This window comes from Cuculus canorus, chromosome 1, assembly GCF_017976375.1.
Source record: "Cuculus canorus isolate bCucCan1 chromosome 1, bCucCan1.pri, whole genome shotgun sequence".
Taxonomy (NCBI): Eukaryota; Metazoa; Chordata; class Aves; order Cuculiformes; family Cuculidae; genus Cuculus; species Cuculus canorus.
Window position 1 is genome coordinate 66,562,874 of NC_071401.1, and position 13,335 is coordinate 66,576,208.

The window sequence follows — 13,335 nt, forward strand, 5'->3', positions numbered from 1 at the left end:
ACATTTCAGTGAAAAAACCTGTTTGTTGGTATTTTAGTCTACATTTATCTTCACTGTTTAACTCATAAGGAGAGGTTACTCAGCTGGACTGAGAATTGTAGCACTCTACTGTGCTAATTACTGTTCAAGGTCATATTACTTGCCAGTGACCACTGTTTGTATTTCATTTGAAACATAAGAAAAATGTATTTTGCACAGATAACATCCTATATGCTTTTCCTAGTATTATCTGATGAAAGTACAAAGTCAAGTACATAAAATAATTGGACTTTTTTTGATTAAAAAGCAATTTAGTTATCTCGTTGAACATATCCTTGCAAATAGTGTTGCTCTATTCAGAAGAGTTATAGATAGTGTTTTGCATTTTGTTATTTTTATTGTCTTCTTTACCTTTTCCAGTGCTTGCTATCATTTAAATGCTTGTTAAAACCTCAACGATTCCAGTGGCAGCACCATGGCAATATGTATTGAACTCTGAGTTGTTCTGTATGTTGACATAATAAGTGTGTGTCTTACTACTGCTATGATTTCAGTGCATATTCTCAGAGTTCCTTATTATAATAGTCTGGGTGTCATTTCACCCTAGGTACTTGATGCATTTTCAAGTGCCTTACCACCTCTTGTCTTGCTTGATGCCCTGAAACATTCTTGCCCTAAATTTTCTGTTTTCTTTCTTTCCATTATTTTTTTTTTTTAAATCTAAACTTACCCTTCTGTGAGTCAGGTACTTACGTTTTGCAGCTATAGCAAGGGGTGAAGGAAGAGGGTAGGAAAAAAACATAAAAAACTAATATGTATGAAAGATTTAGTAAATTTTCCTATACTTGTTGGTTATGAGCTAACAAGATTTACCCTTCTAAGTTGCTGCACCGGTTAAAGCTGAAGTCTAAACACCATAGAATTCAGTTTGTACTGACATATACAGCAGCCTGAATATTGCTTATAAAGACTTCAAAACTTCACTGGTTTTGTGTATACATAAGTGAAGAAAGTGCTTTCCACAATTGGCAAATATTTTTATTTTGAAAAGTAGTTCTCCATAAAAGGCTAAATAAAAATGAAATTAAATAGTTAAATTGAGGATTCTGTGGAAGGCTGTGGTCTCAGGGACATGTTGCAACTGATATTACAGAAGAAAAGTTTTTTACTTGTAGGCCAAAATAACTTCTAAAGTGCTGCAGAAACATTTCTTTGTAATGCCTCAGTTATGGAAAAGTTGCACTTTTTTTTTTTTTAAGGCATAGAAATAAAATGAAGTGACATTCCACATCTGTTACTTTGTTGCTGTGGTTTTTTGTCTCTTCCTCTGCTGTGGCATGAAATAGAGGTGTTTAAGTCACTATGAAGTGAAGGTGTTTTCTTTTTTTCTTCAAGCTGTTCCTTCTAATGATCATTTGAATCTGCCTGCTTTTCAAACAGAAGGCACAGGAGCCAAGGATTCAGCCAAGAAGTGGCTTCACACTGAATGAAAAAGAAGAAATAAAAGAAAATAGAGAACCTCCAGTTTTGAGATAGAATACTTTAAGCTACTATTACATTGCCTGGAAACCCTGTGTGGATCCCCTGTGTTGTCTCGTAGTTGCCATAACTGTGCAGTTTCAGAGAGGGATGAGTAAATGACATCCCTGGAGATGTGACTCCCTGTTTTTACCTTGAGGGAGGAGCAGTTGCAGCTATCTTTGGCTATAGTCTACAGAATTACTCAGCAGTTTCTTGAATCCTATTGTGGTATCTGAAGACTAAGAAAACAGAGATCTGAATATGGACCAAGAAAAATTGTACCTGCAAATAACTGCAAACTAAAATTTTTCTCTTGCTTGCTGTTACTTTAATTTTGCATTGTGGGTTTTTTTGCTCTTTATGTTTTGAAATTTGCACTTTTTTAGCAGTGGCTACTTTTCTGACCTTTATGATCAGCTGATGTTGAAGAAGTTATGTAATGTAGTAATTTATTTCTGTAAAGCAGCTGGCAGCATATGATATGTACTGGTTTTGTTGCTTTTAAATGATGAGGCCCATGAAAATTCTGTCTGCTGCACTTACTTGAAAAGATCCTTTAAAAACATATCAGTTCTGAAGGTTTCATTTTCTCGTCCTGTTTCATTCTCTTTGAATTATTCACTGCAGTGTCATCACAGAGGTCAATACCATTCTCATTTTCTGAGAACAGGTTGATTATTGAGCAGGTAATGCAGCAATAAAATAGGACAGGCATTGCTTATGAACTGGCTTGCTCATTACTTCAAGCAGTCTGTAGTGTCATTGCATACTAGCTGATGGGAACCTCTGTGGGTATGTTCAGGTGCTGCAGCCCCCATTTGGTTATGGGTGCTGTGCAGTACCCCTGGGTAAATGATGCTTTATAGCTTGGCACTTTGGGATTTGAAAACCCAAGACTCAACTCTGCTGTTATTGCTCTAATTTTGAAGGCTCATTTACAAAGAGCTGATTGTGAATCTTCTAAGGGAGTATATTAGAGCCTGAACCTTGAGAATCGTGATAGTGAACGGAGCTCAGAATTCCTTCTCATAAAAATGAAAGTTTGTAGATCTTCTCTGAAAGGGGAGAAAGGGGAGTCTTGAAAAACAATTGTGTTAACTTAGAAGGAGATTTCTAGTTATTTTTAATCCTCTCTTACCTTCAAAAATATATTTTTGAGGGTTTTTTTTTATGCTGGATGATAGGAACTGTTCTTCCATTCTGTCAAATTTGTAATAAATAGGTGGTTTTAGATATGAAAAGTAAATGAAGTAAACTTGGATATTTAAAATTACTTTGCCACAAAAAGGAAAATAATTATGTTTTGAAACAAAACCTGTGTTGATTAGGGTGCTGTTATAACTTGCAAATCATCAGATCATAAAACATTGAGACTTAACCAGAGAAGTCTGTATAAGTGTTATTTTCCCCATTGCAATTTTAGTCTCTCATAATCTGTCAAATCTGACAGGATAAAAAGGCTTCCAAAGCATGTCAGTGCTGTTATGGGAACTGCATCAGTGTTTGCCTTCTTGGGCAAGAAACAATGCTAACGCAACCTGCCATTGTGTTATCCTATTAGAAGATCTGCCTACCATCTGCAAGAAGAATTCTTCGGATGGAGAAGATTCTCAAGTGGCTCAGCACAGTATCCAAGAAAGACAATTTTTAGCCCCACCTTTGTATAACTCCCAAATGCTAAGGTTCCTTCAATTGTTCAGAGGACAATTAAGCTAACAGGCATTTTTTAGGTAGCTTCTCATTTAGCTGACCATCTAATAAACAGGCCAAGAGGGAGATGAAACTCTTTCACTTCAAAATTGTAAGACAGTTTACGCACAGTCATTCACATAACTGACAGCGTCAAGCACAGCTTCAGGTTTATCTAGAAAGTGTATTATATCATGATCTACTAAAATGAGAGAATAAAAAAAAAGACTGTTAGTTCTCCTATATCTTCCAGATGTAAATAGCACCTGAATCAGATAGTCCATGACTTCTCTCTCAACTGTGTCCTGACACAGTTTCTCAGGCTTGTATCTGACATCCTTTCCACTGTGTTTTCTGGCCTGAGCCTCCAATATATTACAGATGCCATTTTTTAAGTATCTTCACAAGCATATTTTTATAGGAGCAGACCTCTTGTACAAAAAGCATTCCTTCGGCTAATTTCAAAATCCTTTGTCTTTTCCTCAGGAGCTGGCGGGAGTGTTGGCAGAACTTAGACAATTTTACAAATGGTGACCAGCTGAAACATTTCTTGCAGTGTCATCCTTAGGAAGTTGCTGGTGTTTGGGAAAGGTGGACTTGGCATCTCTTGAAAAAATGGGGCAGGGTGCTGTGTGTTTGCTCCCAGAGACGCCAAGTTACTACTTGTAACACCATGCATGTTGTTTTGGCCAGACTTTAAACTTTGTTTCTCCATATGATTTTCTATGTGGCTTCAGCAGGAAGTATATTCTTAAGTTTCTAAATTGTTATGCAGCATGCTTTTCTTTTGTTGAACACCTGTGGTTTCAATGGTACTTGCATATTTTAGTACCAAGTATGACAGCCCTTAAAATTTTGCCTCTTATGGCAAATTATTCTTGTTTTGTCTTTCAAATATCTGCTTAAAACAGATGACTGTATGTCTATCTGCTCTCTAGCCTTTGCTTTGCCTACCTTCTCTTATCCTATTTACTTCCAATTTGTAAGTCTCTTGGCAGCTGAAGGAGGAACGAAATATTCAGAAAGCCCTAATTCAGAGTGTAATATGTATATTTTCCTACTGTCCCTAAAACCAGACAACTGGGCATTGTGCTTCCTCACTGAAGCAGTAAAATGCCAATACTATCGAGAGTACTGGGGAGTCTATCTGGAAACAAAAGATGTGTGGGTTTGGTGAGTTTCCCAGTCGCTGCTGAAGATGTGGTTTCCTGAAAAAGCGAACAAAAAATCTTCCCAGTCAATACACGACTTTCCCCATCAGATGGTGCTCAAGGACAGATTTATTGGGCATTTAGTTCTCTGGCAGACAAACTTTCTTTGATACAACATGAGGAAAAATCTCGTCTGCAAGCTAAATTTAGATGGACCTTTCAGAAAGACCAGAAAGTGCTATTGAGCCTGGTTTTCCTTTGCGGGGGAGGGGGAAATAGGAAAATGTAAACCTCTGACCCCAACCAGAGCAAGACTTGAATGGGGAGGGCTACTTGGGACATAGCCTTTTTCCCCTGCTGCTGGCATTGCTACTGTAAAGAACACCCAAGAAAGCAGCTCCCAGAGGAGATGAGGGTCTGACCTAGCAGTAGACTAAAAAAGCCTGCAAAAGGGTGGGAGGAGCAGAAGTGAAGAAGGGAGAGAGGGATTGCAAGGACACCAGAGTCCCAGGAGATTTTTGATTCTGCTTCACAGTGTAATCATGCTGGAGATCTGCCTTGATGCTTGTATTCTGTGGATCTCAAAGTGCTTTGGAAAGGTAACAATGTGCTAGCGTGTTTTGAAGCACCAAGAGCTTAAGACCATATTTTGTAAAAACAACATACAAATTGATGTGTTTATACTATGGGGCACCCAGTTTAAGTGCCAATGATCAGAGCATGCACTGTATTAATGGACAACCGACAAAGCAGTAAGGTTCCTGAAACGTCCATTCATTATTTAAAATTGTGCCATAAAAAATGGTAACCATTTGAAAGAAAAAAAAAGGCAGTTTCCCCCAGATACAAGCCAATGTCTTGGTCATTACCAGCACATGAATGAGAAAGCTCCACAGGGAGTAAACTAAATACTGATGTGCAACATTTCACATTTATTTATTTGGTCAGATTTCAGATGGGCCTGATATAAAACACCTCATCTAAACAGTCTGATCAGGAAGGAGGACCTGTTCTGAAAACTGGAATCCAAACTCAAGGCTTCTTTCTTATTCAAATATTATCCCAATAAGGCAGTGACAGGGTACTTGCTGACAGTTTTACTGATGAAACATATTTTCCTGTTGAAAGACAAATTCAAATTTGTTTATAAAGCTGCTGGATGTGTTTGAACCCAGTTTTGTTTCCAAACATGAGATGATCAGTAAAGGATAGCTAAGTATTGCCTTCACAAAAATCATTTGTTGAGAATAACCATGAACACTTGACTGAGATTTCTAGGGTTCACATAGCCGTCTCTCTGCAGCTTAGACTTTGCATTTGACACACAGCAGAAACTTCCATAACTGGAACTGAGGAAAAAGACTAAAAGACCTGTGCCTATAAAAGAGTTTAGGGAAGTCTGATATTTCAAATACATGCATGAAATAAATATTTTTGAAAAGCTGTCAGAAGCAAGTCTTAAATCTGCATTTATAAAACTAATTTATCAACCCCATCCACAAACCTTTGAAAGAAAGCTACCCTGTGATTTTAAAAGGAAATTCTGATTTTTAATAGTTCTTTCAAAACAAGCTTAAATAAAAAATGATCTTATTGCCCACAGATTTAGCAATGTGCTAAAGAAAATGAAAAGTTATGATTTCACAGTGTACATTCTTCAATGAAAGTTATCAATCTTGTTACATGTAGAATGAAAATGATTTCTGCATTGTGCTGAAATGTATCTCTGTGCTAAAGCAAGCTCAAAACTTAAAACAGATTAAGTGGGACAGAAAGTGCAAATTCCTGAGAGCTACAGTTAAGTATCATTTATTTTAATGCACCCTCCCTTCCCATATGCACTCAAATGGCAGACATTTATGCTTGGATGAAGAAGTCCGTGTTTCTTATGGGTGTTATTAAGGTGCACAGTGATTTCATCTGATTCCAGGGCCCCGCTGTGCTTTTCTGTACAAACAAATCAGATGGAACATTTTTGTTACTGGGAGTGCATAGCTCAGACAAAGAAAAGATTATCTTTCTCCTTTTACAGATAAAGAAACAAAGTAAAACAAGTTGACCAGGGTCACAGGCATGAGTGTACGAGCTTGCTTGAGTCTCAGTGGTCCCTGACTCAAACAGGAGATTGCTAGCTTTGTCTACGTGCAATGATCTGCAACTATTCTACTGCTGTGTTTGCTCGGCCACCAAGAAACTAAGGTGCAAAAAGCAATTTTGAATAAGAGTCTTATTTATCCACTTGAAGTTTTCTCTTTTTTAGGGCTTCTGGTGTCTTGCTAGGTGCTTTCAGATCCTGTTGGCATTAGTGAAAGTCAGGGTAACTCAGATTTCCTTTGGTGATCCTCAGTACCTTTCAAAGGTAACGTATTGCCAAAAAATTCAGAAAGCAAAAATTCAAGCTATTCAGGTCTTGTTTCTATTGCAACTCCTTTCTATAAGCTGTATTTGCAATTCTGGTCCTCCAGCTTGTTCCTTCTCTTCTTCCTCTTTTTCTGCATCACAGCTCTTCAAATAAACTGGACTTCAAGAATTATATTTATTCTTCTTAGAAAGTCTATATGATAGGTGCATTGTGCAATTTTCAGTGTTATTCATATTAAAGCTCTGGTTAAAACAAATATTCTTTGATTATAAATAAAATCTGAAATGATACAAAATTTTTCCAAGAACCCATTCATCATTGGACTGTCAACAATGATTTTCAATGCAGAACTTGGTATTGAACCTGCATGACTGTTCCACAAGAGATGATATGATAAGGCACATTTCCATCCTATCTTAAGAGTGGAAATAATGTAAATAAAGCATTGCCATAAGTTATTTATAAAAGACTTCTTCTTTTTTTTTTTTCATGTCTTCAACTTTGCAGTTTCCTCCAGTATTCCATTCACTTAGTTAATGGCATTGACTTTACTCAAATGGAAGTGGTTAGACCCATGTTGAGGCTTGGTTGTTTGTTTTTTGTTTTTTTTTTAAATGGATCCCATAGTCTGATCAGATAGTTTAGAATCCTAATTCAATGCATCTATGGTATATTAGCAATAGTTCTCTTATTGTTATGTTCAGTACGGCTGGTTCTCAGGCTTATTCCTCTGCCTTTCCCCTTGCGAGGCCTGCCTAACTAACCGTGGTGGTGGCATAGGTCTTGCTGACCCATGGTCTGCAGTCAAATCTTCCCTGCTCAAAGTGCCAAATCTTGGTCTCGTCAGCAGTGGCTGCCTGAACCCAATGGGTGGCTGAGGCAAGATGGTCGGCTCCAGCTGCTCTCCTCGTCCATCCTGGCTCCCATCAACTTCATTCTTCCACTCCACCCTAAACTCAGGTAGTGGTCTCTGCTGTCTCAGTCTCTGCTCTCTCAAGATTTTCCCTGCTCTTGGTCTTAGGTTGAGCACTGTGGTAGCAGCATCCATCTCAGAGTCGCTGCTGTCACCCACTGTTAATTGAAAACAAAATTAAAATTTTAGGTGCAGAATATTACCATTTCAGGAATATTTAAATAGCAGCACAATGATCACTAGCAACCATAGAAGAAAAATTTCCCCATCTTTCCTAAATTCAGTGCTTTCTGACCCAGTAATAGACAGTTAACTCTGACAGGACAGATGGTGGATTTTACTTACAAATATCCCTCCCCTCAAAACCATTATTTTTAGAAAGTGCTCACTCTGCCATTCCTTGATCACCAAGTACCCCCTTGTTTGAGTTGACAATTTCCCAGTTCTGGCTCTGGGCGTGGAAAAAAAACTGTCTCTCTCTGGGGTACTTGGAGTCCAGTATCCACTTACGTCCAAGCAGGACACAAAAATGAGATTTCTCATCCACACATCCCATGAAATCCAATCTAGGAGGAATTCCCAAAGCATGACATGTACAGAGGGTCTAAAAACTTGACTTTGCAAAAAGGAACGAGAATACTTCACTGAGCAAAGGATCTCTCAAGGTCACCGTGCAGCTGGGAGGAAACATCCTGTCCTTAATACTCCTGAATGTATGATACCAAAGAAAATCCACAGGGAAAATCTGCAAGTGCTGCAGACTCCTTCACTCACTCACTCACTCACTCACTCACTCACTCACTCACTCACTCACAGCAGGGTAAAAAATGGTCAAGTGAAAGCTGACATAATCATTCAGGGAATACCCTTAAACGTTCACTACCAAGTAAACCAAGCTGGAAACTTGTATATCTTCAATTTATTTTAAATTGATTAACATTTTCATAAAAAATTGCAAACTTCAGTCATTTGAATAAATTAATTATTTATAAATATAATAATCATTTATGAATGCCTCGGATTTGTTCTTAGACATAACTCGGATATGACGTTTTAAATACATTAAAGCAAAGAAATGCGTATTGTGCAAATGTCATAAGAACAACTTCCTTTAGTAGCCTGTATGTTATTTCTTTTAAAAAATTGAGGAAGGGGTCAACAAAATATATCACCACAAAATTATCCATTCACCCAGATAAGTATATATCAAGGAAGGTCTTCATCAGACTGTGTTTGCAGGCTTTCTTTCCCCTAAATATGTCAGATAATATATTTTTTGACAATTGAATAATCTGGAGGCACATTTCCTCTTTAATTGTTGATGACAGTAGGTGACCTCTGCAGAAACAACTACAAAATAAAAGGCATCCTACATTCAGGAGAGCAAAGATGTAATTATTACCAGACAAAAACATGGTCTGTTGCTAAATTACTTTGGAAGAGTGGGAAACTAATTAGTGCAGGGATCAGGACACTTTAGTGACTATGCAGAGATTTAATCCTCCCAGCATGATATATTGATGGTTGTTTGTCATTACAGGAGATGTTCCTGAGCATGGTATAAGCATGGTAATGCGACTAGCAACAATCAAAAGTAATGTATAGAATTGGGCAATATTTTCACATCAAATGGTTATCTTCCACCAGATTTTTTTTTTCTGTTAGAATTCAAGAACTCCAGTATAAAGTGTTCTTGATTTTAGGCAGGATAAGGAAAAAAAAAAAGACATTTTGATTGTAAATCATATGATTTTGAGAAGTTCTGCATGAGAACTATAAACCAGAGCTCATGTCCTCATTCTCCTCTCTGGGCTGGTTCTCATGGCAGTTCCCTCTGCCCTGATCTCAGTGACAAAAGAAACCATATAGGGTCATAATGCAAGAGAGAGATCTGGACATTATGAAATAAAGACAAGGAGAATAAGCATGGCAGTGTTTATGGTGAATAAGTGTTTCAGGCTGCTGCTTGATCATGAGGAGATGTGCTGTCAGGACTACGCCACTACAGCATTCAAACTGAAAAAATCCCACAAGACTCTGCTTGCTGGGGCATTTCTCTGCACTCAAATACCTGCTTTAGGACCCATGGCTTTTAATATTTTGAGACCCCTTCTAAATATTCAACACCTCAAAATATGCTGTGAAGTTATTAACTCTAGAATAAAAGCTTTATGTGAACATAAAACAATATTTACTTGGAAGTTAATATGCTGATTTCTCTACGTCATCCCTGGACAAAATTTCCTTCTACGTAGGTAAAAAGAGCACAGCACAGTAAGAGAGAGCAGGAAAAAAAATTATTACCTCTGGAAGATGTTTTATTTCTCACTCGTAGTTTTTCTGGGAGTTTAGTGTTTTTAGGAAGTGAAAGAAATCTTTTTGTATTTGCAGCAGCCTACGCAAAGCAATATAAGATAAGTTAGTGTAATCTGAAGTACCTGCATAATGTATGTTAAGACACACGGCTGAGGCTTCAATGAGTTTAAGTAGCTAAAGGGCTAGAGAGTAGTTTAGGATTAGCTAATACGTGACCTTTTACTACATACTCAACGCTGTTTGCTGTTTGAGGTCTATGCTAACTAAGGTAAAGAGTGAGTAGTCTCAAGCAGCTTAATCAAAGACAAGCCTAGTGATATGCTCTCTGAGATCAAAGTTAATAAATGCAGGCTTTCTAAAAACCTTACCTGTACAGGTTTTCATAAGGAAGGCACACACTGCAAACATGGCATCACTTCAAGCATCTGAAGTGTGGAACTTTTTATTAGTGAACTGCAAAAAGTAGGTTGCAGCTGAAACTCAGGCACAAGAACTAATCTGTATTCTGATCCTGCAAGCACTTTATGCATATAAATGACTTTATACAGTTGACTAGTCACACCGAAATTGATGGAGAAGTTAGGCACCAGCGTGATCATTTACCAGTTCAGGATGTAAAATCCTTGTTTCCCAAGGCTAAGCTCTAAAGGTCCTGGGTACAGAGCACACCTCATACTTCCTGGAACATAAGAGGTACTTTCCAGGTTGCTTTTTTTTGAAATTAAAAGATTTCTCAAGGGCATCCTTTCTTACATTTGTTACAAAAATGTTTTAAAACCTCTATAGTCTACTAGCTCTCCCCTGCTTGTACCATTCGTTGTTTCACAATCAATGGAAAGGAAATCTATTATCCATGAGGGATTTTTCCTCTTCACATATTGTTGTGTTGCTCAGGACCACTATGCTTCCCTCTGTGGTGGACTTATCGAGGCATTACTACTTCTACAGTTGCAGACTGTGCATTTAAAAAAGCTGTCAGACACCCTGTTTCTCTCCCTGTGCCCAAACTGTCTCAGTCTCACAGAATCTCTTCATTATTCCACCTAGTAGATAATTTATCTATATGAGAAAGACAACATATGTAACTGTGGTTGAGAGGGAAAAAAAAAACATTCAGGAACAGACTTATTGTCACAATTAACACCACAATAGCCCTGTTAATTATCACAAATGAGACATAGCACTTATTGGAGTCAACATTCCAGCCTCAGCTGCTGGCAGACAACTGTATCAACGAAGACAACACTCACTAGGTTTTCCTGAAACATGAAAATACACGTTTATAGGATGGTTAATTTCCCTGATACCTAAAATGGGAAAACGATCTGCATAATCTTTAATAAGCTTTACTGCAGAATCAGTATGCTCCTTTCAAACATGGTCTGAAGTTTACACTGAAGGTATTGCGGGATCGCCTCAGAAAGCTAAATACTATTATGTCACAGCATTTCTTGTTGGCAGAGCAGGTTTTCCTGTTCTGTGTCAAAACCTGAAATCCTGACTGCATTTCATGAATACCAAAGAGTCCACAACATTTTTCAAATAAAGAGTTCACTCTGACTTGATTATAAGTCCTTTTTCCCATATTTTGGAGAATACAGTAAATAGTTCGTCTCAAAGACATTTTCGACCTTGGTCATTCATGCTTCATCAAAATACCAATAGAGAATACTGACCATCTTTTAGAAGTACACTGTGAACAGAGCCTGCCCAGCTCCTCTGAGATAAAATTATGGAAGCAAATCACACTCCCAAATCACATTCTGCAAGACTGAAGCTTTGCTGAAAGGGTCAACACAAATCAAGGGGCCCATGCGTGCAAGTCAAGGTGTGTGACATTGCATGTGCAGTGTCTTCAGGATTCATTTTTTTTTTCCACATTTCAGAAGGGTCTTTTTCTGCATGACATTTAGCTACAAAGAACAGCTTTCTGTAAAACAAACAAAATGCAAGTACCGGTCTTTCTCTTGACAGGCTGTTCGTTTTCCTCAGGCTCTCCCTAAGGCTGTGCCGGCGACGGATCAGAATTTCTTTGGCTTGCTTTTCACTTGCATCTGCAGCCAGGCTATGTCGGTTATATGACATCGTCTGAAACACAAAAGCAGTGGTCACATTCTGAAAAGCATAATGTCAAACACGTTCCAGTATACGCATAGAGCAAAACAGGCTTTTTGCTTTAATATTTTAATAACCATCGTAAATCCTTGTAAATAAAATCATATTGCAGATAATTAAGATCAAAAAGAGTAATTACGTCAGCATTTTTTCAGTCACCTGCTTCATAAGCACCTGTTTTGTTTGTTTGTTTGTTTTTAACCTTCTGATATTTATAATGAAAGAGAAATTGGTAAAAGCTGGCTTAATAGAGTGTTTACCACCACGTTGTACCAGATCATTCAATATGTCAATAGAGGATGCACATTTGAAAGTGATAAAATGAGTCGCTTAGGGGGAAGTAATTTTAACCTCCAGCAAGCTAAAGCTTGCTCAACTTTTTGAATGTTTTCCAAGGGCTCAGGCATTCAAACCACTTTGCCACAGGAGGGTAAATGTGAAATGTCCTTTTGCTTTTATTTCACTGTTTTTCCAGCTCATCACCTCTTCTTTTAATGCAAACAACTTCATCACTGGAGGCAAAGGGGAAATCTAATCCCATATAATGAAGTGAACAAAATACTGATAAAAGTGGACAGTGTTGGGTTGAACTTGCACCTATGATACTTTTTAAATAGTGTAAGCATATTGCAGGTAATATGACAAAAAAATTAGATTTTATTAATAGTGTAAGATAAAGTAAGCTATTTACATAAAAGAGTATGAATGTGTTGCTGCACGTATGACAGGATATGGATTCATAGACAATAAAAGTAAATAGCAGCATTCATTATCATGCTACAGTATAACAGATGTACTAGCCCAAAGACATTAGGAAGGTAAACAGTATATTCGGAGATGACTAGTGGGATATTTAAGTATGCAAAACTTCATCCTTACTCGATGTCGTATTTGGTAGAGATTCTTTGTCAATATTTCCCGCATGTTTTCCATTTCAGTAGGAGAAAGCGGCTTTATCTTTCCTTCATGATATTCACTGTAGCAGGATAAAAAAGGAAAATAGAGGAAAGAGAGAGAAGAATGTTTTTTTTTTGTGATTGGGAAGTAGATTGTTAGAGTTAGAAACAAATTTTCGAAACAACAGAGGAACGGGGAGGAATGAAACCTTGATCTCATTTGACTCAGTGGTAAGGCTCGAAACCCAATCTCCAAAATTTGATATAAATTACATTAAATTGTAAATTTGATTAAAGCACTTTTCAAAATGCCCGTCAGCCTTCCCCCATAGCTGTTCACAGCAGATGGGCAGGCACTGGTTCAAATCCAGAACCATCCTACATGTCAAATCA

The 13,335-nt window shown here is 37.7% G+C and overlaps 1 protein-coding gene across 1 annotated transcript in view; it reads right to left on the bottom strand.

The window, feature by feature from the left end:
• Window positions 1-43: 43 nt before the first annotated feature.
• The window catches only part of SLC9A2 (solute carrier family 9 member A2), a 41,291-nt gene continuing 27,999 nt past the window's right edge, over window positions 44-13,335 (bottom strand). Inside the window, exons 9-12 of the mRNA XM_009557966.2 lie at window positions 12,926-13,022; window positions 11,888-12,019; window positions 9,920-10,010; window positions 44-7,773 (exon numbers count right to left, since the gene is read on the bottom strand). Of these exons, the coding sequence (XP_009556261.2) occupies window positions 7,403-7,773; window positions 9,920-10,010; window positions 11,888-12,019; window positions 12,926-13,022 (691 nt within the window). The 3' untranslated portion in view covers window positions 44-7,402. The remainder of the gene's footprint in view (window positions 7,774-9,919; window positions 10,011-11,887; window positions 12,020-12,925; window positions 13,023-13,335) is intronic.